This window comes from Saimiri boliviensis, chromosome X (genome assembly GCF_048565385.1).
Source record: "Saimiri boliviensis isolate mSaiBol1 chromosome X, mSaiBol1.pri, whole genome shotgun sequence".
NCBI lineage: Eukaryota > Metazoa > Chordata > Mammalia > Primates > Cebidae > Saimiri > Saimiri boliviensis.
Genome location: NC_133470.1, coordinates 49,525,000 through 49,549,692, shown reverse-complemented (window position 1 = coordinate 49,549,692; position 24,693 = coordinate 49,525,000). Strand labels below are relative to the sequence as shown.

Below are 24,693 nucleotides of genomic sequence, written 5' to 3'. Positions count from 1 at the left end.
GAGGTCGGGAGTTTGAGACCAGCCTGAGCAACATGGAGAAACCCCGTATCTACTAAGAATACAAAATTAGCCGGATGTGATAGCACATGCCCGTAATCCCAGTTACTCGGGAGGCTGAGATGGGAGAATCGCTTGAACCCGGGAGGTGGAGGTTGCCGTGAGCCGAGATCGCGCCCTTGCACTCCAGACTGGGCAACAAGAGTGAAACTCCATCTCAAATTTTAAAGAAAAGACAGAGTTGCCCAAGCTGGAGTGCAACGGCGCGATCTCGGCTCCCGGCAACCTCCGCCCCCCGGGTTCAAGCAATTCTCCCGCCTCAGCCTCCCGAGTAGCTGGGATTACAGGCAGGCACCACCAGGTTTGTATTTTTAGTAGAGATGGGGTTTCACCCTGTTGACCAGGCTGGTCTTTAACTCCTGACCTCAGGTAATCCACCCCCATGCTTTCCTTTCTTAGGGCATTTACTAAAAAAGGGCTTAGAATTCTAAATCCTTCCTCTCTTCCTTTGAGATGTTTATGTGTTTCCTACAACTACAGAGTGTTTCTCAAGGGCCTGGAAGCCAGTCCTTCAAAATGAAATCATCAGAAAGGATAGGGCCTCTATCTCCCAGTCTCTGGGAGGATAAAAATCTAGCTTTAGTAATTGCCAGGTAGCAGACACATCTGGCCTAATCACATTTATCCTGGCAAACCCTCTGTCATTTTTCACTGCCATGACTCTGCCGAGTCCCCACTTTCGTTCCTTCCCTACTCCCTCATTTTCCCTCTAAAATGCCCAGTCACCTCTGCAAATCAGAATGAAGCTCTCAGCTCTTTCCTCTTCTGTCAGTAGTTACTGAATAAAATCTGTCTTCACTGCTTTAACTAATGTTACTTCAACCACAGATTTCTGGCTTCACACCCAGAGTTGCTGATCCTGGAGGTCTGAGGTGAAGCCTGAAAACGTCCATTTCTGATAGTTTGCAGGTAATGCTGATGTGCTTGCTCCAGAGACTTACTTTTGAGAATCACTGCTTGGCCGGGCGCGGTGGCTCATGCCTGTAATTCCAGCACTTTGGAAGGCCAAGGCGGGTGGATCACCTGAAGTCAGGGGTTTGAAACCAGCCGGGCCAACATGGTGAAACCCTGTCTCTACTAAAAATACAAAAAAATTAGCTGGGCATGGTGGGGTGTGCCTGCAATCCCAGCTACTCGGGAGGCTGAGGCAGGAGAATTGCTTGAACCTGGGAGGCAGAGGTTGCAGTGAGCTGAGATCATGCCGTTGCATTCTAGCCTGGGCAACAAGAGTGAAACTCCATCTCAAAACAAAAAACAAACAAGAAACACAAAAATTAGCCGGGCGTGGTGGCACATGCCTGTAGTCCCAGCTACTCGGGAGGCTGAGGCAGAAGAATCTATTGATCGCTTGAACCTGGGAGGTGAAGGTTGTACTGAGTCAAGATTGCGCCAGTGCACTCCAGCCTGGGCAACAGAGGGAGACTCCATCTCAAAAAAAAAAAAAAAAAAAAAAAAGGAAAGGAAAGGAAAGGAAGGAAAGAGAAAAGAAAAAACAAGAGAATCACTACTCTGGCTGATCAGTTACGGCCCCTATTCACAGATTTGATTTTCTAGTGATACGGCTTCCTTAAAACCTTATTTGCCTGTTGGTTTCATTTGAGGGGATTCAGAATGCTGAAAACAAGTGCCAAGGATCTTGTCAAGCTAGGCTCTTTGAAGCTTCAGATCTACTAAAGGGAATTAGACTGGATCATCCTGTTGTGGCTTCTATTCATCATATTTAGGAGAATTGGAGAACAAGGAGTACCACTTAGGAGGCAGATAGAGATAACTTCATTCCAGTTGCCTTGATGCCAGTTTTCTAATCGGAGAAATCTTTGAGGTGAGATTGAGATTCTGCTGTAATTCAGCAAGGTCAATGAATATCTGACCCTCAGCAAATGCAGATCTCTTGATATAAGCAAAGGGGCTGCTGTTTTGAGTCACCAGAGCAATAAGCAACTGCTTCACTGTCAAATAACACATCATGCCAACTTCCTTCCCATCAACTGATGCGGAGATCTCTGATCTCTATCTGCTCCACATTTTAGGGTCTCCACAAAAAATAAAATTAGTCAGGGGTAGTGGCATGTGCCTGTAGTCCCAAGCTACTCAGGAGGCTGAGGCTGACGTCAAGGCTGCAGTGAACTGTGATGACACCACAGCACTCTGGAATCTGAGACTTGAACCTAATGAAGACTCTATTTCTCATCTCTGCCCTTCTCTGAAAGTCTGCATTCTTTTCTCTCTTTCTGCAGACCAGCATCTTTCACTTCTGTCCCTCTGGTGGGAGAATGGTTTGACAGCTTCCAAGCTTTAAACTTAAGAGAAAAGCTGATATCTCTGGTCCCATTCCAAATTTCTAGAAAATGAAATTTTGATTGTCCCAGGTTGGATGAGGTCCCGACCTCTGACCCAATAAGCTATGGGACAGTGTTTGCTGTAACCCTATAAATGGGGGAAGGGGAGGGGTCAATTCCCAGAAAAAAAGGGGCTGGGCAGACAGTCCCATAGGTGTCCATTATACTAAAAAACGTATTCCTTCCATCTTTCTTCCCTTCAAGCCACTGCCGTCTCCTTTCACTGCTTGCTTTTAAGAGTTACCTATGTACACTGCCTTAGCATCTACGTATTCTTTGCCAATCTGGCTTGTTCCATCTCCACTATTCTATAATTTTTTTTCATGGAGCTCGAAGCTTTTTTGCTTTTGCATCCTAATAGAGTGTTCTCCTATCTCATTCATCTTGATCACTCTTGGGTTCTGCACTTCTGCATTCTGACTCTGCCTGCCATTATTTCCCACCTTCCAGTAAGTTCCAAGCCAGATCTGGCTACAACTCATTTCAGATACTGTTCTCTGCTCTATTCCTGCTGAAAGAGTAGGCCGGCCATAAAAGCCAGAAAGAAAGACAGGAACTGCACCGGTTTCATCTCAGTATGTTGAAAATACATTTTTAAAAAGATTATGACTCTGTACATCTGAAATTAGAGCCCTTGCAGCTGTTTAGAAAAGCTCCCGGCAGACTAAAACACAATGAAGTTTGGAAACCAAAGGCCCTAACCATAGGACACAGTGGATGTGGGAGTACCAAAAAGATACAACTTGTAATTTGCGTTGGTAATTATCTCCTAGCCCAAAGAGATCCTGAAGGCAAGGATATTCGATTTCACTTTGTCTCCGCATTGCCTTAGGCAAGTAAATAATGTCAGTTTCATCTTTTGGTTTTTTTTGAGACGCCCAGGCTGGAGTGTAGCAGTGGTGCAATTTCCGCTCACTGCAACCTCCGACTCTCTGGTTCAAGCAATTCTCCGGCCTTCGCCTCCGCACTCACCACCACGCCCAGCTAATTTTTGTATTTTTAGTAGCGACGAGGTTTCGCCATGTTGACCAGGATGGTCTCGATCTTTTGACCTCGTGATTCGCTCGCCTCGGCCTCCCAAAGTGGTGGATTCCAGGCGTGAGCCACCAAGCCCGGCCAGTTTCATCTTTTTTTTTTTTTTGAGATGGAGTCTTGCTCTGTTACCAGGCTGGAGTGCAGTGGCCCGATCTCGGCTCACTACAATCTCTGATTGCAAGCGATTCTCCTGCCCCAGCCTCCCGAGTAGCTGGGACTACAGGCATGCGCCTCTACGCCCAGCTAATTTTTGTATTTTTTTTTTTTTTTTTTTTTTTGAGACGGATTTTCGCTCTTGTTACCCAGGCTGGAGTGCAATGGCACGATCTCGGCTCACCGCAACCTCCGCCTCCTGGTCTCAGGCAATTCTCCTGCCTCAGCCTCCTAAGTAGCTGGGATTACAGGCACGCGCCACCATGCCCAGCTAGTTTTATTGTATTTTTAGTAGAGACGGCGTTTCACCATGTTGACCAGGATGGTCTCGATCTTTCGACCTTGTGATCCACCCGCCTCGGCCTCCCAAAGTGCTGGGATTACAGGCTTGAGCCACCGCGCCCGGCTTAATTTTTGAATTTTTAGTAGAGACGGGGTTTCGCCATATTGGCTAGGCTGGTCTCGAACTCCTGACCTCGTGATCCAACCACCTCGGCCTCCCAAAGTGCTGGGATTACAAGCGTGAGGCACCGCGCCCAGCCCAGTTCTATCATTCTTAACTGGGAGCAACAGCTTTTTAAATAGCATCTTTTCCAGTAAGGGGAAAACCCTCCCTCCCGGGTAGTTTTAGCTCACTTTAGCTTAATTCAGTCAATCCACTCTAACTTCCATTCCCATGATGCATCAATCCTTCCCCCAAAACTCTTCTTCCTGGAAAAAGCAGTGAATAACCTAAGCAACTCAGTAGGATGCAACGAGTTGGAGTGCAAATCCTAAACACTGATAGATCACGCCTCGCCTCCTGTGACCCCGTGAGCCCAAGGGCTGAGAAGGGTGGTAGTCTGGTTCCTCGACTACATACCAAAGCCATAGAGAAGACTACAACTACCAGGATGCCCCTCTCCCCGCCCCGCCCCGCCCCTCCTCGCTCCCCTTCCTCCAGCTAGAAAGCGTGTACCACCGAGAAGACGACGCAACATGGCTCCCGGAGGTGGAAGAAAGAGGCTTCACCCCTTCTGAAGCTGGAGGAAGAGCGGTCGGAGAGGAGAAGAGAGAGAAGTGACTAGCTTTTATCCTCCCAGCCTCTCCCGAGTCCAGTCTGCCTCTCCCCTTCTCTGCACCCAAATCCAATTTGTGGTTTCCTCCCCTCCCCGCCCTCATTCCCTCGCTTCCTCACCCCTCCCCTCGGGAATCCTTTTCCCGTCCCCCCTTCGCCCCCCGCGGAGTGCGCACGCGCCCGCCCCCAGCTTCGCGCCCATATATCTTCGCCTAGCCTGCTCGCGCAGCTGCTATCTCATCTGCCCACCGACGAAGCATGGGTGTCCAGGGCTTCCAAGAGTTCCTGGAGAAGCGCTGTCCCGGGGCCGTGGTGCCCGTGGACCTCCTCAAACTCGCGCGCACGGTCTCGCGCCAGCAGCAGCAGCAGCAGCACCTGCACCGCCAGCTGCCACCGACGGCAGCCCTGGCACCCGGGGCTCCACGCGCCGCCAGGGGCTCCGCGCCTCTGCAACCGCCGCTCCCGCCTGCCTTGGGTGCCTTCTCCGGGGGCGCGGGGCCGACTCGGCACCAGCACCCCGCTCACCACTTCCACCATCACGGCCAGGCGCAGCCAGGGCTGCACCCTCCGCTGCCGCCGCCGCCCCCTCCGCTGCCCGGGGCCCGGGTGCTGGTGGACGCCGGCTCGGCGCTGCCGCGGCTTTACGGCGGCTACCAGACGGATTGGGTGTGTGGCGGCCAATGGAACGCCATGCTGGGCTACTTGTCAGCGCTGTGCCAGGCTTGTGCCTATCCTGGCGGCGACGGCCTGGAGCTCGTGGTCATGTTTCCCGGGGGCCTGGGCAAGGACCGGCTGGCTGAGTGGGGCCGTCGGTGCCAGGCCGAGCGGCAGACAGCGCAACTGATCGTGGGACACGTGGGCAACAAGGGCACCCCTCCACCGCGGGCCTGGTTCCTGCCACCGGCCTGCCTGAGCCACTGCGTGAGGCTAGCACTCATCCGCTTCCGGGTCAAGGTGAGGGAGGGGCCGGATCTTAAATAACACGCCCCACACCTATTCCCTCCCAACTAAACACCTAACCACCTACCCACTTACCCGCTACCCTGCCTCCCATCTACCCACCTACCCGCCCGGCAGCTAACCTACCTGCCTAACTACCCTCTACCATTTACCTCCCCCTTCATGCCACCCCCTACGGATTCACTCACCTACATGGCCATATCTCTACTCATATCATCCCAGTAGCTCGCTTTAGCCTACCTTATCCAATTGGCCTACCGCTAGATTTGAGCAGAATCTAGGCAGAATTTCTTTTGTAGCCTCTCCTTTCTCCTGTTTGCTGCCTCGAGCTGAAATGCCTTTACCCTGCTTTTTCCTGTTGACATCTCTCCCCTGTATCTCTTTTCCAGCCTCGCAGCAAATCACTTAAGCAGGTGTGCACTGACCACCTTTCTTCTACGTTGTTTCCATCTTCACCCACTGCTGTTTTTTAACCCATCTGTCCATTCAGCCTTTTTCATTTCAACATGCGTCTTCTTCCTCCTGCCTTAGCCTAAACACATAAACAAAATCCCACTGATTCAGTCACTGTTCAACAGGTATTAATGCACTGAGTGTAAGGGTTTTAAAGTTATGTGAGACACTGGTCATACCCTTGGAAAGTCAAATGTATACACATGAAACATTTAATTTTATCAATTTGTATGTGATTATGCCTTATGGTCCAGACAGTAAGTACAGTTCCTGTTTTCTGTATGTGGGGGTGGTGGGATATCTTTGGACTGAAGTGGTCAGGGGAGGCTTCCCTGAAGAAGTCGGACCTCACCTGTGTCTTCAAAGATGGATTGGCTTTGAATGAGTCACAAGCTTGGGAGGAGGTTGCTTTAAGTGGGAGGAAGAAAACGAGCAGAAGCAAAAAGGAATATCAAGTGTGCAAAGCCCCATAGGCAGTTAAGTCCAATCTGCATGTAGTTGGGTCACTGCATATGGGGCCTGGGGAACAGCTTGGCAGCATCCCCAGTTCTTGGCACCACTGCTATTGCTCTGTTGCTTTCCCATACTCTTAGGTTTCAAGTTCCTACGTGTAGAGAATAGCAAGGCTTGAGAAGTAAAGGAGGTGAGCAGGAAGAAGAAAAAGAAAAGTAGTACAGGGTTGGGTAGAATGAAACCGCAAACCTATTTCCCCAACCAAGGTTCTTGGGGGTTGTCCTTACACTTAGACAGAACAGGGGATTGTGGGAATCGGTAAAGAAGTGGTGTCGGCTGCAGTGATGAAAGAAATTTTAGCTCGGAGACTAAAAGACGTAGAGAAGCTTGCAGTGGTTATAGAGCTTGTGGCTGGAGTCCAGTCATGCTAGACTCGTTTTCAGCATCAAAATCTGCCTAGAGTGGCTAGATTATAGTTGTTTTAATTTAAACAAATCCAATTGTGAGCTATCTCAAACATACAAGGTTTAAAAAAAAAAAAAGAAAAAGAAAAACAGACCCTTTGGTTGCTCTTCTGACTGAACATTTTAAGGTAGATTCTTTGTTCATGGCTTTTCTTGCCACTCCGTTTTCACTGCTGCCACCCAGGCTTTTAAGGACTTTTAACTCGTTGTTATTAACCTGGTTGCTGGCAATAGTGACCACATTGATGGAATATTTACTATGCGTCAGGTACTATGTGCTTCTTTAAAAAAAAAAATTAACTCATTTGATCCTCACGATAACCTATGAAGCAGTATTATCTGTTTTCCAAATGAGGAAACTGAGGCATGGGCTTAGAAGCTTACCCAAAGTCACGCAGAGATAAGTGGCAGGACTGAGATTTCTGCCTATGTGGTTTACCTCCAGAGCTCATACTCTAAACAACAGTGCTGCTCTAAAATGAATCATTCTAAAGTGCCACTCTGATTAGATCATTTCCACACTCGGCCAAACTCTTGGCTCCTGGGTAAAGACGGTTAAGGTCATTCACTTACTCTTTTATTGAGTGCTTGCTGTAGGCTAAGTACTAGTTGCTTGCTGAAGACAGAGGTAAATAAGGGTATCCTGTCCTCGAGGAGGACAAGGTTTAGTGAAAGAGATAATAAATGGCAGATACGGTGGGCTAATTGCAAATGATGAAACGTGGCCCCTTGGGGGCATGGTTAATTCTGAGCAAGGGAGTGAAAGTTGGGGAAGGCTTCACCGATTGGTGCTAAGCCACGAAGAGGGCTGAAGAGAGTTCAGATAGTGGACAAGGATGTGGATACTCAAATAGCCAGTTGTGAGCTCTGAATAGATTTTGATTGGAGGTTGGCAGGAGGGTTGAACACTGAGTATGGGTTTGTGGTTTCCAAAGCTTTTTGTTTATATGCCCCATCAGGCAAAATCTTTTGAGAAGCAGCCCTTAGTATATTTTTGTCATACTTCGCCACAGTCTCATTTTTAAAATCCTAGCAGTTAATAAAGATGGATTGAATAGATGGATATGTGATAAATATGGTACAGTAAAAATGGTAGAATCTCAGTCATGGGTATTCAGATGTTCACTGTAAAATTACTTCAATTTGCCATATGTTTGGAGTTTTTCATAATAAAATGTTGGGGGAAAATTCCCAGCAGTCCTCTTCCTTCAGTCCTTAGAACCACTCTTGAGGAATATATAACTCTTACTCCCTGTGCTACATTATAACAAACCCTGATCTTTTCGTATTTTCCATAATGTTCTCAGTACTTTGAGTGCAGGATACATTGTTTTTTTTCCATAATGAATAGGTCAATGATCCTAAGAGAATGGATTGTAGGAATGACTTTTTAAGTGGATAGTGTGGCTCTTGATAGAATGGATTTAAGACCAGCTCCAAAATTTCATATCTAAAGTGTCTATCGATGTTATCAATGAGTGAAGTACTCTCCTGGTTCTGATCAGTGAGTTTTTTGTTGTTATTGGAACGATGAAGAACAACCTGGATTATATCATAGACTGAAAAGCTATTGATTAATAGTAGATTGTGGTTTCCCTTTTCAGAGGAGTGTTGTACTGTGTGGAAGGTGGGAATTTTTCACTTGAATGATCTGCATGCCTACTATTTTTTTTTGACTGAATGTCAGTGCTTCAGAACAAAACCCACTACTGTCTGTCTCCCCTCTTTGGTTTCTGTTCTTCAGGCTAGACCACAAGATGGGCCTTTATTCCCAGTCTCATTTTCATTTGTGATACAGAAAGTAGAGGTAGAAGGATGAAATAATAGATAAGTTGCTGTGTTGTCTGTTTAGCTTTAGGCAACTTCGGACTTAAAAAGATCCAGTGTATATTGTTGGGATGAATTTTATCATTTGGCTGGTTTCATTATATGCTCTTCAAACCTTTGTAAATGATAATCGGTAGAAGGAAAATTAAGTAAACCCACAAATTGCTTCCTGATTGCTTCCTAAGGGTCTCAGAAACAGAGCAACCTAAAGCAGTTTTAGATTGTGATTCAAGAGATGATTTAGGGTAATTAAGGGAATGAATGCTTTGTTTTAATGGTTACTGTGTAATTAGAAAAAACCGATCATCACATCAAACCCTCCATTTCACAGCTGTACCTTTTTAGAATGGGTATGATTACATAAAATGAGTTGATTTAAAGAAAGATATTAAGTTGTGGTACTTGGATATGGCAGAAATCATGTTGGTGGCATATGAATAACTAGACTTTGAGAACAGATACCATTTTGTGCTTTGGCTCTCTAGAATACGATAAGCAATGGCTGCTATGCTTCCTGATTGTTTAGTTACCCTTAGTCATAGACATTCTGAAAAGTCAATGACTTTTCCAGATGCTCTAATGGTTGGAAAATAATCAAAATAGTAATTACTTCTTAGGCTACAAGGTGTATATTAAATGCTTTAAAAGTATCTCATTTATTTCCTGGGATACAAAGTTGCAAGAGAAAAAAAAAGTGTTTAGGCTGGGCGTGGTGGCTCACACCTGTAATCCCAGCACTTTGGCTGAGGTGGGTGGATCACGAGGTCAGGAATTCGAGACCAGCCTGACCAACGTGGGGAAACACCCCGTCTCTACTAAAAATACAAAAATCAGCTGGGTGTGTTGGCATGCACCTGTAATCCCAGATGCTCAGGAGGCTGAGGCAGGAGAATCGCTTGAACCTGGGAGGTGGAGGTTGCAGTGAGCCAAGATCGCCCCACTGCACTCCAGCTGGGCAACCGAGGGAGACTATCCATCTGGGAAAAAAAAAAAAAAAAAAAAAATCTCGATTAATCCTCAAGAGCTGGTAAGGTGCATGGTAATCTCCCCATTTTACAGTTGAGTAACTGAGATACCAAGAGGTAAAATAATTTTTCTTTGTTGTAAGTACTAGGGAGTGGTGGATAAACATTCTTGTTCTAGATTTATATTGCTCAAAGATTCCACAGTCCCACCATCCTGTTTCCTTCGTTTTGTACATTCTTTTTTTTTTTTTTTTTTTGAGACGGAGTTTCACTCTTGTTACCCAGGCTGGAGTGCAATGGCGCGATCTTGGCTCACCACAACCTCCGCCTCCTGGGCTCAGGCAATTCTCCTGCCTCAGCCTCCTGAGTAGCTGGGATTACAGGCAGGTGCCACTATGCCCAGCTAATTTTTTGTATTTTTAGTAGAGACGGGGTTTCACCATGTTGACCAGGATGGTCTCGATCTCTCGACCTCGTGATCCACCCGCCTCAGCCTCCCAAAGTGCTGGGATTACAGGCTTGAGCCACCGCGCCCGGCTCGTTTTGTACATTCTTAAGATTGTACACTCTTATTGGCTAGATAATATGCATAGATACATACATAACATTGAAGAAAAACAATTATAAGTAGATTTTTTTTTTTTTTTTTTTTTTTTTTTTTTTTTTTTTGAGACGGAGTTTTGCTCTTGTTACCCAGGCTGGAGTGCAATGGCGCGATCTCAGCTCACCGCAACCTCCGCCTCCTGGGTTCAGGCAATTCTCCTGCCTCAGCCTCCTGAGTAGCTGGGATTACAGGCACACGCCACCATGCCCAGCTAATTTTTAGTATTTTTAGTAGAGACGGGGTTTCACCATGTTGACCAAGATGGTCTTGATCTCTTGACCTCGTGATCCACCCGCCTCGGCCTCCCAAAGTGATGGGATTACAGGCTTGAGCCACCGCGCCTGGCCGATTTTTTTTTTTTAAAGATGGGGTTTCACCATGATGGCCAAGCTGGTCTTGAACTCCTGACCTCAGGTGATCCACCCACCTCAGCCTCCCAAAGTGCTAGGATTACAGGCGTGAGCCACCGCGCCCGGCCATAAGTAGATCTTTTTTTTAAGCACTTTGTTTGTGCCGGCATTGCTAAACGTACAATAACTGCCAATACAAGGCAAATGTGTAAGCCAAGTGCCAGTGAGTCATACTGTGGTGTTACAGGAATTCAAAAGTAGCAAACCCTGTCCTTTCTACAGTTTGAGTCTCTGCATCTCTGGTTTCTTTCACTTACAGCATGCACAAATAATCTTTGAAAAACAAAAACTTCCCCTTTATTTTCTAATTCCTTCGAGCCATTATCTTTATCTCCTTTCTTCTCTATTCACCATTCTTGAAAATGAAGATTGTATTAATTCGCACTTCCTAGCCTAGTGCCACTTTACATCTGACGTCACCACTCTGAAGCTGCTGCATGTGTCTCCATTCTTAGCCTTTCTAGGTCCTCTTTAAGATAATTAATATCATCAAACTATCCTATTCTTGAACGATCCTCCTTGGATTTCAGAATCCAACTCACTTCTGATTCTCCTTGTAACCCTCTAGTTCTCTTTTCCTTATTCCTCCTCTGCCTGCTTCTTTAAATGTTGGTGCCCTCAAGGATTCTGTCCTAGTCATATTCTCCTACTTTTGTTTCCTGAGCAGTCTCATCCATTGTTGTGGCTTTAAGTACTAATTAAATTCTGATGAATCCTATTGCTCTATCTCTACCCTTCACCTCTCGTGAAGTTTCAGCACATCTTTTCAGTTCTCTACTACTTGATATCTTTTAGGTCACTTAAACTAAAATATACCCAAAATAGAACTCATTATGTTTCCCCAAAACTTGTTCTACTTCTGGTATTCTCTTTTTCTATGAATGGTGTCTTTCATCAGATTCAAACCAGAAGCCGTGGAGTCCTCAATTCTTCACTGTTCTGTCACTTGCCACATTTACTTGGTCATCGGATCTTTTGAGCTCTACGTCAGAAATGTCTCCTGAGTCCAGCTACTTCTGTCTGTTTCCACCCCCACTGCTTTAGTTCAGGCTGCCGAAATTTCTTATCTGAACCAAGAAGACAGTGTCAACTTGTTCCCTTTACCATAACACTCTCTGGACTCCATCTGCCATACTGCTGCCAGGGACACCATTCTGAAAACAAAAGTTGACACTGTTACATGCCCAAAGATGTATTTGCCTATTCTACTACCAAGTCCAAACTTCTCAGCATGGCAGATGGTGCCCTTCACAATCTGATCCCAAACTCTCTTCAGACTTACAGCTGGTGCTAACCTCTGCCCACCCCTGTTCCGACCATTCTGTGTTTTCTTAGTTTCCTAGACATACCAATGTCTTCTCTCATAGTATTTTTCTTAGGTTTATCTTGACCTTTGCATAGCAAATTCCTCCTTATTCCTGCTCAAAAGTTATCACAATAGAATCTTTCCTAGCCAGCGTAAATGATGACTTCCCTTGACTACCAGAGTACTCTGTTCTTACCGCTCTCATATTTTTTGCTCTGTCGTCGTATTTTCATATCACATAATTCTCTTTTAAATGAGTTCCGTAAGGGCAGAGATTTGCTCTATATACTTGACGTATATAAAATGATGTTTGCTGAGAGGAGAGATTGGTGGTTTGCCTTTACAAATCAGATAAGGAAGAATTTAGGATCAGTGTTATACAATGGTATATGTTAATTCTATCTAAATGAACTCAGATTGCAAACTGAATTGCCAAACTCCTGTTACCCAGAAGTTTTGTAGCTGCTTAGCAATGCGTTTATAGACTGACTATATTCCCCTTTGATGGTAGTAATAATAGCTGCCACTTATTTAATCCTCACACCCACCCATCAGGAGAGGTATTAATCTCTATTTTTCCCTTTACTCCTGTGACAGATTAAATGTCTTTTTTTTTTTTTTTTTTTTTTTTTTGGGAGACGGAGTCTTGCTCTGTGGCCCAGTCTGTAGTACAGTGGCGTGATCTCGGCTCACTACAACCTCCACCTCCTGGGTTCAAGTGATTCTCCTGCCTCAGCCTCCTGAGTAGCTTTGACTACAGGTGCACACCACCATGCCCAGCTAATTTTTGTGTTTTTATTAGAGACGGGGTTTCACCGTGTTGGCCAGGCTGGTCTCGAACTCCTGACCTCAGGTGATCTACTCGCCTCAGCCTCCCAAAGTGCTGGGATTACAGGCGTGAGCCACCACGTCTGGACTAAATCTCTATTTTTTATCGAAGAAAAAAAAATAAAAAAAAAACAGGCTTAGTGTAGTCACTGTCTGCTTGCACTGCTAGAACGTGGTTGGACCCAGATTTGGACCTAAAGATATTTGACACCAAAATCCTTCATCTTCAACATATCTCAAAACAGTATAGTTGCACTTTTATTGTTACATTTTAATAATTTTTTCCAGAACACTTTTTCTTATATTTAGTTTGTGTAGCATAATGGCTGACAACACAGGCCTTGGAGCCATACTGCCTGGGTTTAGATCCTTATGCTTCTAAGTACTCGTTATGTAAGCTTAGGCAAGTTACTTGCTCTGTGCCTCAGTTTAGCAGTAATACCTACATCGCGAATTTTGTTTTGAGCGTTAAGTGATTTAACATAAGTAATATGCTTAGAACATCATATGGCATGTAGTAAATACCATATAACTGCCAGCTACTGTTATATTGACTAAAATATCTTGTAGCAGGGCATGGTGGAGCGCGCCTGTAGTCCCAGCTACTCGGGAGGCTGAAGCAAGAGGATTGCTTGGGCCTGGGAGGTTGAGGTTGCAGTGAGCCAAGATTGCACTACTGCACTGCAGCCTGGGCGACAGAGTAAGACCCTACAAAAAAAATTATAAAATATCCCGTGTGCCTAGTAGGTTGGACATTGATCATCTCATGCTAAGCTTAGCATGGCATGCCATGGCATGCCTTCATGATCTGCCTACCATTATCTAGCCTCATTTCACCCCATTTTTCTTATCAGGACAATGCTTTTCAGTTCAATTAACATTTTTGAGCATCTGCTCTCTGCCAGACACTGTGCTAAGTACTATGAACAGTGGAATTCATTTACTCAGCCAATATTTATTGGACTCCTACTGTGTGCCAGGCAAAGTTCAAGATTGTGAGGATACAGCAGTGAATAAAACAGATTACTGACCTCATGAAACTTATATTCTAATGGAGAAGATAGACAACAAACAAGATAAATGGGCAAATATGTTTTGTGACATAGGAAATGCTGTGGAGAAAAGTAGGGAAATGAGATAAGGAGTGTTCAAATCAGGGGTACAAAACATGGTACCCTACCCTTCCAGGAGCTCTAGTAGAGGAAAGTCCCCAGGATCATTTCTCTGGTCCTTATCTTTAGACCCAGGTATATAACCAATAGAAGTGGCAGAAACTAGGATTTGCATACCAGAAGCAAAACCCTTGCCCATTCATCTGTATTACATGAGGAAATTACAAAGGTATGGCAAAGATGACAAACTGGCAGCCCATAGGCCAGATGTGGCTCATGAATCTTATTTTTGCATTGGCCCTCACATTTTTTTCCTTTTCTTTTTGAAAGAACTTTATTTATTTTCATTGATCAATAGTGTTCACCAGGATCTGAAATCAAATAATGCACTTGGACTGAATATTAAGGCATCATCTGGTTGAATGAATTGAATGATTATCATTTCCTGCTGTCATTTAACTTGCATTATATGAGTACACTTCTTTTTTAATAAGTATGAATTTGTTGCCAACTTTTAAAAATTGTGAAATGTTGCAAAAAAAGTCTCTTTCCAACTACTGAAATATCAGATCCTCTGGAAACACTGGTTGACCCCATTTGGTCAACCACATGGTCTTCATTTATTGGTCTCTACAGCACCAAGTGTCTCCCTGCCACAGTGATGAAGTGCCACTTGTCACTTATGGTAGACATCTTCTACATTGGCTCCCAATGATTCCCACCTCCTGGTATTCACACCCTTTTGTAATCTCTTCCTGCCTCTCTGTTTGTGGGCTGGACCTAGTGACTTGCTTCTGATGGGCAGACTACAACAAAAGTGATGGGATGTCACTTCCAAGATAAGGTTATAAAAAACGGTGACTTCCATCTTGTTTGCACTCTCTCTCTCTCTCTCTCTTTGGCTCTTCTTGCTTGATCACTCTGATGAAGCAAGCTGCCATGTTGTGAGCTGCCCTATGGAGAGGCCCACAGGACAAGAAACTGGGGGAAGCCTCCAGCCAACACTCAGTGAGGAACTGAGGCCCTCAGTCCAACTACAGCCCACAAGGAACTGAATTGCTGCCAACAACCATGTACGTGAGTGAGCTTGGAAGCGGATCCTTCCCCAGGCGAGCCTTGAGATGACTGCAGCCCTGGCTGGCACCTTGATTGAAGCCTGTAAGAGACTTTGAGCCAGAGGACCCATCTAAGCCATGCCTGCAGATACTATGAGATAATAAATGTTGTTTTAAGCCACTAAGTTTGGGGGCTAATTTGTTACACAGAAATAGATAACTGAAACACCATTGATTGTTGTGCTTGTTCTTTTTAAATAACATTTTTGATGACATGAAATATTTCTCATACCCACATCTGTGCAAAGTGAAAAAAAATTTTTTTATGAAAGAAGTTCACATATTTAAAGAATAGGAGAGAGCTTGTTTCTATGTGGAATTGATGAATTTTCATATACATCTAAATAAAATGTGTCTGTTGAAAGACTGCAATTTAAGATACCATTTAAAAGTAAACCATGGTAAGAAATAACAGTATATGGCCAGGCATGGTGGCTAACGCCTATAATCCCAACACCTTGGGAGGCTGAGGCGAGTGGATCACCTGAGGTTGGGAGTTCGAGACCAGCCTGACCAACATGGAGAAACCCTGTCTCTACTAAAAATACAAAATTAGCCAGGCGTGGTGGCGCAGACCTATATCCCAACTACTCGGGAGGCTGAGGCAGGAGAATCACTTGAACCCAGGAGACGGAGGTTGTGGTGAGCCGAGATCACTCCAGCCTGGGCAACAAGAGTGAACCTCCATCTTAAAAAACAAAAGGAAAGAAATATCAGTATACAAAAATGATGAGTGCTGAAATGAAAAGAACTTAAAAATGTACTTGGAATTTCAACAGGCTATATTTCTGGATACAGATAAAATAAGCAATGCCACAAAAGGCAATTATGTATTAAATGAAATAATTGCCAGGGCTTGAAAGCCTTTTTTATGCAGTAGTTTTATAAAAGTGTTTGTTGAGTACAGCAGAAATTATGTTATAAACAAGCATTTGCACAGGTAGGAAATACTTTTGCTCAAGATGTCAAATGTTGATGGCTAAACGTTCTTGGGACAGATTTTTAGTCAAAAAGGTAAATTATTCTTGGAGATTTAGATAGCAGCTGGTTACAGCATTTAAAAACTCCATCCACGTAGCTATACATTTAGCCGTATACCTAGCCAGTGATTCTCAAAGTATGGTCCTGGACAAACAGCACTGTGCTATCTGGAAACATGTTGGAAATATGCATTCTCAGGCCCCTACTCCATCAGACCTACGGAATCAGAAACTGGAGGGAAAGGTAGGGGAGCTTGTGGATCCATTTCAACAAGCCCTCCAGCTGATTCTGATACATGCTAAAGTTTGAGAGCCACTGCACTTAGGTATGATTCATGTGTGAAGAATTTGATGTAGGCCGGGCACGGTGGCTCAAGCCTGTAATCCCAGCACTTTGGGAGGCCGAGGCGGGTGGATCACGAGGTCGAGAGATCGAGACCATCTTGGTCAACATGGTGAAACCCCGTCTCTACTAAAAATACAAAAAATTAGCTGGGCATGGTGGCACGTGCCTGTAATCCCAGCTACTCAGGCCGAGGCAGGAGAATTGCCTGAACCCAGGGGGCGGAGGTTGCGGTGAGCCGAGATCGTGCCATTGCACTCCAGCCTGGGTAACAAGAGCGAAACTCCGTCTCAAAAAAAAAAAAAAAAAAAAAAAAAAAAGAATTTGATGTAACCTAACTCTTGGACTCATCACAGGTACATCTGGAAATACCTGGATTTTGTGTGATGGAAAAAGTCTTGAGGTTTTTAATATCAATTGATCAAAATTAGTAAGTATGACTACAGATTGTGCTTCTGCAATAGTGTAAAAACTGTTGGAACCAAGAAATTTGAAGCAGAAACTTTCCAGGGACCTAAACTTAAAGCCATTTCTGCTAAAAAGTTTAAAATGAATCGGTCAGATCAGGAACTAGTAATTAACATTGTGGTTTGCACCACAATTGAATACTTTGCTTGGTGAATTATTAAGTGCATGTTATAGAAATCTGCCTTATTACATGGAGGTTGATTGGCTTAGTTGAGGCATGGTACTCGAGATACTGAAAAAAATGACTTGGCATCCAAAGGGCATTCACCACACCCGCAAAAATTGAAATAAAATATTTGGCTTATTTGGTTGATTTTACAACTCATCTAGACACTATGAATGAAAACAGTGTTGTTCAGAAATACCTTCACAAATGTATGGTTGTGCTTGCTTCCTAGCAAAGGCATAATTTTATGCCTTTGGGAAACTCATTTGGCAAGAGATAAACTGGCTGACTTTCCTTTGCTGAAATTGGTTTCCAAGAATTGAAAGTGATGGCCTGAATTACATTCCCACAGTTGTGGAGTTCTCTGTTGAATTCCAGAAAAGGTTCTCTGACATATTTGGTGAAAATGAACTAATATTGTTCAATTAGCCTTTCTCAGTGTTTAGCGTATGAAAGAAGAACTACAATGGAGATTCTGAATTACTGTGCCTTGGTACTGAAAATGAAGCATGATGTCATCGAAATGCTGAATTCTACAAATATCTTGGAAGTTACCGAAATATAAAAAATACTATGCCAAACGTCTGTGTTTGGAAATGCCTACATTTCTAAATAGCTGTTTTTATTATGAAATGGGATCATATTAGTCACTTGAAGTAAAAGCATTCAAGGCTCAATTCTGTGCTGCGTGTTGTAACACAAAAATATGAGACCTAACATTGACCTCTTGGCACGTCAGTGTGTCGGGCCTCCAGCTCCAAGTCAAAGGAGAATAAACTACAAAAAAAGTGTAATGATAAATTTTCCAGTTTTTCGCTTGTTTTTAATTTGAAATGTAAACTCCAGTATTTTGCATGTATATATTAACACCCACAGCTTAAATAAAAATTACATATCTGTGTGTGTGTTTTTTATTTTTAAACACAAGGTCTTGCTCTGTTGTCCAGGTTGGAGTGCAGTGGTGTGAACATGGCTTACTATAACCTTGAACTCCTGGACTCAAAACAGTCCTTCCACCTCAGCCTCCCCAGTAGCTAGGACTAGTGGCATGTGCTACCACATCCAGCTGACTTAAGTTTTGTTTGTTTTTGAGACAGGGTCTTGCTGGGTTACTCAGGCTAATTTCAAAATCCTGGCCTCTCAAGCAATCCTCCTGCCTCAGCCTCGAGAAGTGCTGGGATTACCCACCATGCCTGGCCAAAAATTACATTTCTGGAAGTTAATTTTTATTTACTCAGCCCCTTCATTCATGTTAGCTGCCCATCCCTATAAGCATTTACAGCCCCTAGTCCGAGGACTCTTCGAAATTTCATGTGATCATTGTCTTTGTGCTTCATGTTCTCCTTTCTGAGGTAACCCAGAGGCTCCCTTGGCTCCCTTGGATTCTCACTCTCTTACTCCTGAGGATACTTTTCATGTGACCTCTGACTTTTCAGTCGTGTAGATTCACTTTGGGCTGAACAAGTGCCTATTTTGGTATCTGCTTGTATCAAATTATTTCTGAGGACCTTCAGACGATAGTGCATACCACAAACTTCATCTCTGCAGGACAGACTTTCATAACGACTTTTTCAGAGTCTGTGCCAGATATTTTATTATAAATTCTAAGTCTTAGACTTGGGTAGGAATTAGCTAAATCTCCATTTTGCAGATGAAGAAGCTAAGTGACTTGCCCATGACTTGTCCCAACAAACTCTGACCATAGGTTCACTGGATGCCAATCAAAGTACAGTTTCCAGCCCGTAGTTGACAAAACAGGTTTTTTAAAAATGCAAGTTTTTCCTTTTGTTCTTAAATGTAATGGAAAGTTTCATCTGCAGACATGGGCTGGCTTCTGGCAGCCAAAGAAGAAGAATACTAAAATTGGGCCGGGCGCAGTAGCTCACGCCTGTAATCCTAGCACTTTGGGAGGCCGAGGTGGGTGGATCACCTGAGGTCAGGAGTTCGAGAGCAGCTTGGCCAATATGGTGACACCTTCTCTCTACTAGAAATACAAAAACTAGCCAGGCGTGGTGGTGGGCACCTGTAATCCCAGCTACTACGGAGGCCGAGGCAGGAAGATTGCTTGAACCTGGAGGTGGAGGTTTCAGTGAGCCGAGACCACGCCATTGTACTACAGCCTGGGTAACGAGCAACACTCCATTTCAGAACAAAAAAGAACAAGTACTAAAATTGGGTACTCACAAAATTAGTACCCCTAATAGTGTATACTGAATGCTGGATCAGTATTCCACTACTTCTAGCTTGACTGCCGTATTCCATGGCAAAGACTACCATGTATGTGCGTGTAGATAATTGAAATTCCTACAGTTGAGAGGGAATGCCACTTTATCAGTGTTTCCTGGAATTCGCTGGGCTTCCTGATAGCTGCTATCTTTTTTTTATACATTATTCTTTAGCTTTGTGATTATCAGTCTGGTTTCTTAATGGTTGGTTGTTGAACTCCACAATGTAGTGATGCATATTTGCATCAACAGTAGTTTCAGTCTGTACTTCTTTAGTAGTTAGACTTCAAGGTACATGGCCTTCCAGTTGAAAGTCATTTGTATTTCTATTGCTGAACCAGACTTACACATAATCCATTCCGCCCTCTTCTTACAAGGTGATGCTCCTTGTTATGTCCGATTTCTTTTTGCCTTGGTGAAAACAGGTAGAGAAGATAGTCCACAGAACTCTGCCCACGTCAGTCACTAGTTTGGTGTATTTAGCATGGTAGAGGGACTTGAGGGAATATGGGACGAGCTGGAGGAAGTCAGGTACTAGAGGTCAGAAAGCAGTATTGCCTCTAGTTTGGAGTTACTGTAACAAGCATTTATTATACTCTTTTTCCAGTCCAGGCGGAGTGCTGACATAATTCTGCCACTAATGGGCTTACGATCTAGTTACTTTTTTTATGCCCTTGTGTTTACTGTATGACTTGTGAGTTGATCTCAGGTTACTTTGTGCCCAGTTTTCCAGTTCCGTTTATTTGAGAAACAATGTACTTCATGGAAAGAGCATTATTTATTTATTTATTTAGAGACAGGGTCTCACTCTTGCTCAGATTGTGTGCAGTGCATGATCTTGGCTCACTACAGCCTCAACCTCCTGGGCTCAAACAATCCTCCCACCTCAGCTTCCTAAGTAGCTGAGACCACAGACATGTGCCATCATCCCTGGCTAATTTTTTAGACAATTCTTGGTAGAGATGGTATCTCACTGTGTTGCCCAGGCTGGAATCCTTGGCTCAGGCGATCCTCCTGCCTCTGCCTCTGCCTCCCAAAGTGCTGGGATTACAGGCATGAGCCACCATGCCCAGCCCTGAAAGAGCATTATTTTGAAGTCAGACCTAATTTGTTCAAATCCAAGTACTGTCATATTGCTGTGTGATTTGGGACAAGTTATTAAAGTTTTCCAAGCTTCTGTTTTATCTGTTCAAATAAAGGAGATGGAGGGGGATGAACGATCTAATACCCATTTCACAGAGTTAGAAAGATAAATGAAATATGCCTAATCCAGTGTCTGTCTTGAAATATTAATCACTAGTCAGTTCCATGAGGTCAATTATACCTGGCTCTTGTTCACTTATCTGTCTCCATATCTAGATCGGTGCCTGGCATATGTGAGTGCCTGGCTTAGGACATATTGGTTGAAAGTTGAAACAGTTCATTGGTTGCCTATTCTGTGCAAAGTATTCTATGTTCTGGAGATAACAGCAGTGAACAAAACAGATTTTTAAAATCTTAGCCTTCTTGAGGCTTACATTCTAGTGATTAATACTTCTGGTTGTTTTTAATATCAAATACTCTTCAGATATTTCTGCAAGAGCCATAATGTAAAATACATAAAATGGGGACTATGAGCTCAGGTTGAAGAGAAAGTAGGAACAGCAGGCCAGGTGCGGTGGCTTATGCGTGTAATTCCAGCACTTTGGGAAGCCAAGGTAAGAAGATTGCTTGTGTCCAGGAGTTTGAGACCAGCCTGGCAACATAGCAAGACCCTGTCTCTACACAAAATCAAAATGTAACCAGGCATGGTGGTGCATACCTGTAGTCCCAGCTCTTAGGGAGGCTGCAGTGAGCCATGATCCTGCCACTTCATTCCAGCCTTGGTGATGAAATGATACCCTGCCTCAAAAAACTAAAAATTTTAACAAGTAGAAACACCAATCCTCTCTGGTTATTTGGTCCGGTCTCCACCTACCAAATTCTGGTTTGGGGAAAGACAGTATGTAAGCCACTGCTTTACACTACCTGTGGTTGGAAATGAGACATGTCTTCTCAGAGAGCTGTTTTCCCCTGAGTTTTATAAATAGCTATCACTTCCTCTCAAAAAGTATCACCCCACTGACTGTTTAGGTGCCTTTCCACTGTATTCCCATGGTACCTCTGCTCCATAACTTCATGCACATATTGTAAGTATTGTGCTTTGTGCTGTCTGCATCCTGCCACTTAGTAGGCTCTCAACTCCTATTCACTGAACTGAACATTGAACCAGCAATTAAAAGCTATAGATGGTTGTTCAGAATCTCAACTCTCGCTTTCTTTAAAACTCAGATGTGGTATTTTTTCTGATCAGTTGTTTGAGTGTGTTATAGCTGAATCTCTCCTAAATCGTTTCACTCTCCTGGAAAATTGCAAGGTTAATGACTAAACTGGACCAATTTGGGCCAGGCACGTACAGGTGGTAGCAATGATGATAAATGTGTAAGTGGAGCCAGAGTGCTCACTGTTCTGATGGTAATTGTTGCTCTTTGCCCTGTCAGGATTGAATGCAGATTGGGAATAAATTGCCATGTTGTGTGATCTGACTAGATAAGTGTTTCTTAAACTTGCTTCATCACGAAAATCATCTGGGGTTCTTGTTAAAAACAGATTCCCAGCCTGACCCTAGACTTAACTGAATCAGGCTACTCAGGGGAGAGGCTTGGAACGGTGATTATTTCCAAGAAATGAGGATGAAAGGACTATTACTTTTCATTGTACATGCTGCCATTTTTTTTTTTTTTTGCCCTGAATATGTTCTGCTTTTATTCAGCTGTAATTTTATCTTTTGAATAACTTATAATTCATGGTACAAAACTTCAAAAGTTACAAAAGGATATATGATAAAATATATTCCACCCCTTTCCCAGCCACTAGGTTCTCCTCCCCAGAGGGGACCAATATTAGCAGTTTGCTGTGTATTCTTTCAGAGATACTATGGATATAAAAACAAATATATATAGTTATACATTTTATATATATACACGTTTTACATATATACATATTCTACCCGAAAAATACCTTTTAAAAACATCATACTATGCATAATGTTCTGTACTTTGCACTTATTATTTACCATATATTGGTGATTTTTTTTAATGTGTATAGAGTTTTGTCATTATTTTTTATGGCTTTACACTATTCCATTGTACATATACATTATGATTTATTTAACTAGTACCCTTATTGATGGGCAATTAATTAGGTTGTTTCCAGTCTTCACCTATTACAAATAATGCTGCAGTAACTATTTTGTGTTTGCAAAGGAGTTGCTCACACTTAAGCACTTGAGTTGTTGTTCCAAGAGCTTTACGTGTCTGAAAGATAAATCCCTGAAAGCAGAATTGCTGGGGCAAAGGATATGCACAGTTGTAATTTTGAAAGATGTTGCCTAATCGCTCTCCCCAGAGTTTCTACCATTTATACCCTCACCAAGAATGTTTGCAAGTCCCTGTTTCATTCACCAATACATTATTTGCTAATCTTGTAGATGAAACATCATGTTTCAGTATTATTTCAATTTTTTTTTTTTTTTTAGATGGAGTCTTGCTCGTTGCCCAGGGTGGAGTGCAGTGGTGTGATCTTGGCTCACTGCAACCTCCACCTCCCGGGTTCAAGCGATTCTCCTGCCTCAGCCTTCCAAGCAGCTGGGACTACAGGCATGTGCCACCATGCTCAGCTCATTTTTATATTTTTAGTAGAGACAGGGTTTCACCATATTGGCCAGGCTGGTCTTGAACTCCTGACCTCGTGACCTATCCACTTCGGCCTCCCAAAGTGCTGGGATTACAGGCCTGAGCCACCACTTCTGGCCTAATTTTATTTCTCTTATCACAAGTGAGTTTGATCATCTTATTATATGCTTAAGATCTATTTGTTTCCTTTTTTGTAAAATGTTCTCTTGGGTTGTTGGGTTTTTTTCCCCTTCTTATTAAGGAAATTAGTCCTCTGCACTATTTTGCAGTTTGTCATTTGTCTTTTGAGATTACTTACATTGGTTTTTCCCAAGCAGAAATGTTCGATTTTTTTTTTCTTAAGTCATTTATACATTCATACTGTGGGAATGTTTGCTTTTCATATGGTCCAAGAGTACTGGCTGTTTTCTGGGGGTGTTACTGGATTTGCTTATAAACTATCCCCATTCTGAGAAAGTTTCCCTCATGATGTCTTCTATTATCATTATTATTATTATTTTTTTTGGAGACAGAGTCTTGTTCTGTTGTCCAGGCTGGAGTGCAGTGGTGTGGTCTCCGCTCATTGCAACCTCTACCTCCTGAGTTAAAGCAGTTCTCCTGCCTCAGCCTCTTGAGTGGCTGGGATTTAGGCACCAGCCACAATGCCTGGCTAAATTTTGTATTTTTAGTAGAGAAAGGATGTTAACATGTTGGCCAGGCTGGTCTTGAACTCCTGACCTCAAGTGATGTGCCCGCCTTGGCCTCCCAAAGTGCTGAGTTTCCATACATTAGCCAATGTGCCTAGCCTGTTATTTTTATGATTATCTTAGTTAAAGTGTAAAGTATGAATCCATGTTTTTCTCCTCAAATGACTTTTCAGTTATCCCAACACAATTTGTTAAATAATCTATATTACTTTTCTAATCTAAAAAATGAGTTTTTTTTAAACAAATAAATGGCATATAAATAAAGGGAAGGGCAGCCGCTACACATTAAAATCCTTAGGAGTCATATCAACCAAATACAGCATGTGGATTCTATTTGAATCGAATCCTGATTTGCACAAAGCAACCATCAAAAGACATTTTGGGGACAATCATGGAAAATAGAATAGGGACTGGATGTTATGATATTAGGAAATTATTGTTAATTTTGTTGGGTGTAATCATGGTACTGTTATGTTACTTTAACTGTGAGAGTTAAATAATGAAGTATTTATGGGTGAAGTGATTTGATGTCTGGAATTGCTTTAAGATATGCCAGGAATGCTCAATAGCTTATCAAAAGATATTCAGCATCAGTAATCATCAGATAAATGCAAATCAAAACCATAATGAGATATCACCATGCAAATCAAGACCACAGTGAGATCTATCACCTCATACTCATTAGGATGGCTACTGTGAAAAGAACACACAGAAAATAAGTGTTGACAAGGTTGTGGAAAAATTGGAACCCTTATGTACTGTTGGTGAGATTGTAAAATGCTGCAGCTGCTATGGAAAACAGTATGGAGGTTCCTTAAAATATTAAAAATGAAACTACCATATAATTCAGCAATTTCACTTCAAATTGAAATTTCACTTGAAATTCTGAAACAATTGAAAGCAGGATCTCTTAAGAGATATTTGCATACCCATGTTCAATACTATTCACAGTAGCCAAGAGTTGGAAACAACCC

General features: G+C 43.1%; 1 protein-coding gene across 2 annotated transcripts in view; it reads left to right on the top strand.

Annotated features, from left to right (window-relative positions):
- Positions 1-4,543: 4,543 nt before the first annotated feature.
- Positions 4,544-24,693, top strand: part of FAM120C (family with sequence similarity 120 member C) — a 111,999-nt gene continuing 91,849 nt past the window's right edge. Inside the window, exons 1-2 of one of the 2 annotated variants that reach the window (XM_039475351.2) lie at positions 4,544-5,595; positions 14,954-22,387. In XM_039475351.2, the coding sequence (XP_039331285.1) occupies positions 4,900-5,595; positions 14,954-14,971 (714 nt within the window). In that variant the 5' untranslated portion in view covers positions 4,544-4,899 and the 3' untranslated portion in view covers positions 14,972-22,387. Of the gene's footprint in view, positions 5,596-14,953; positions 22,388-24,693 lie in introns of those variants that run through there. The other variant, XM_039475350.2, reaches the window with a different exon arrangement.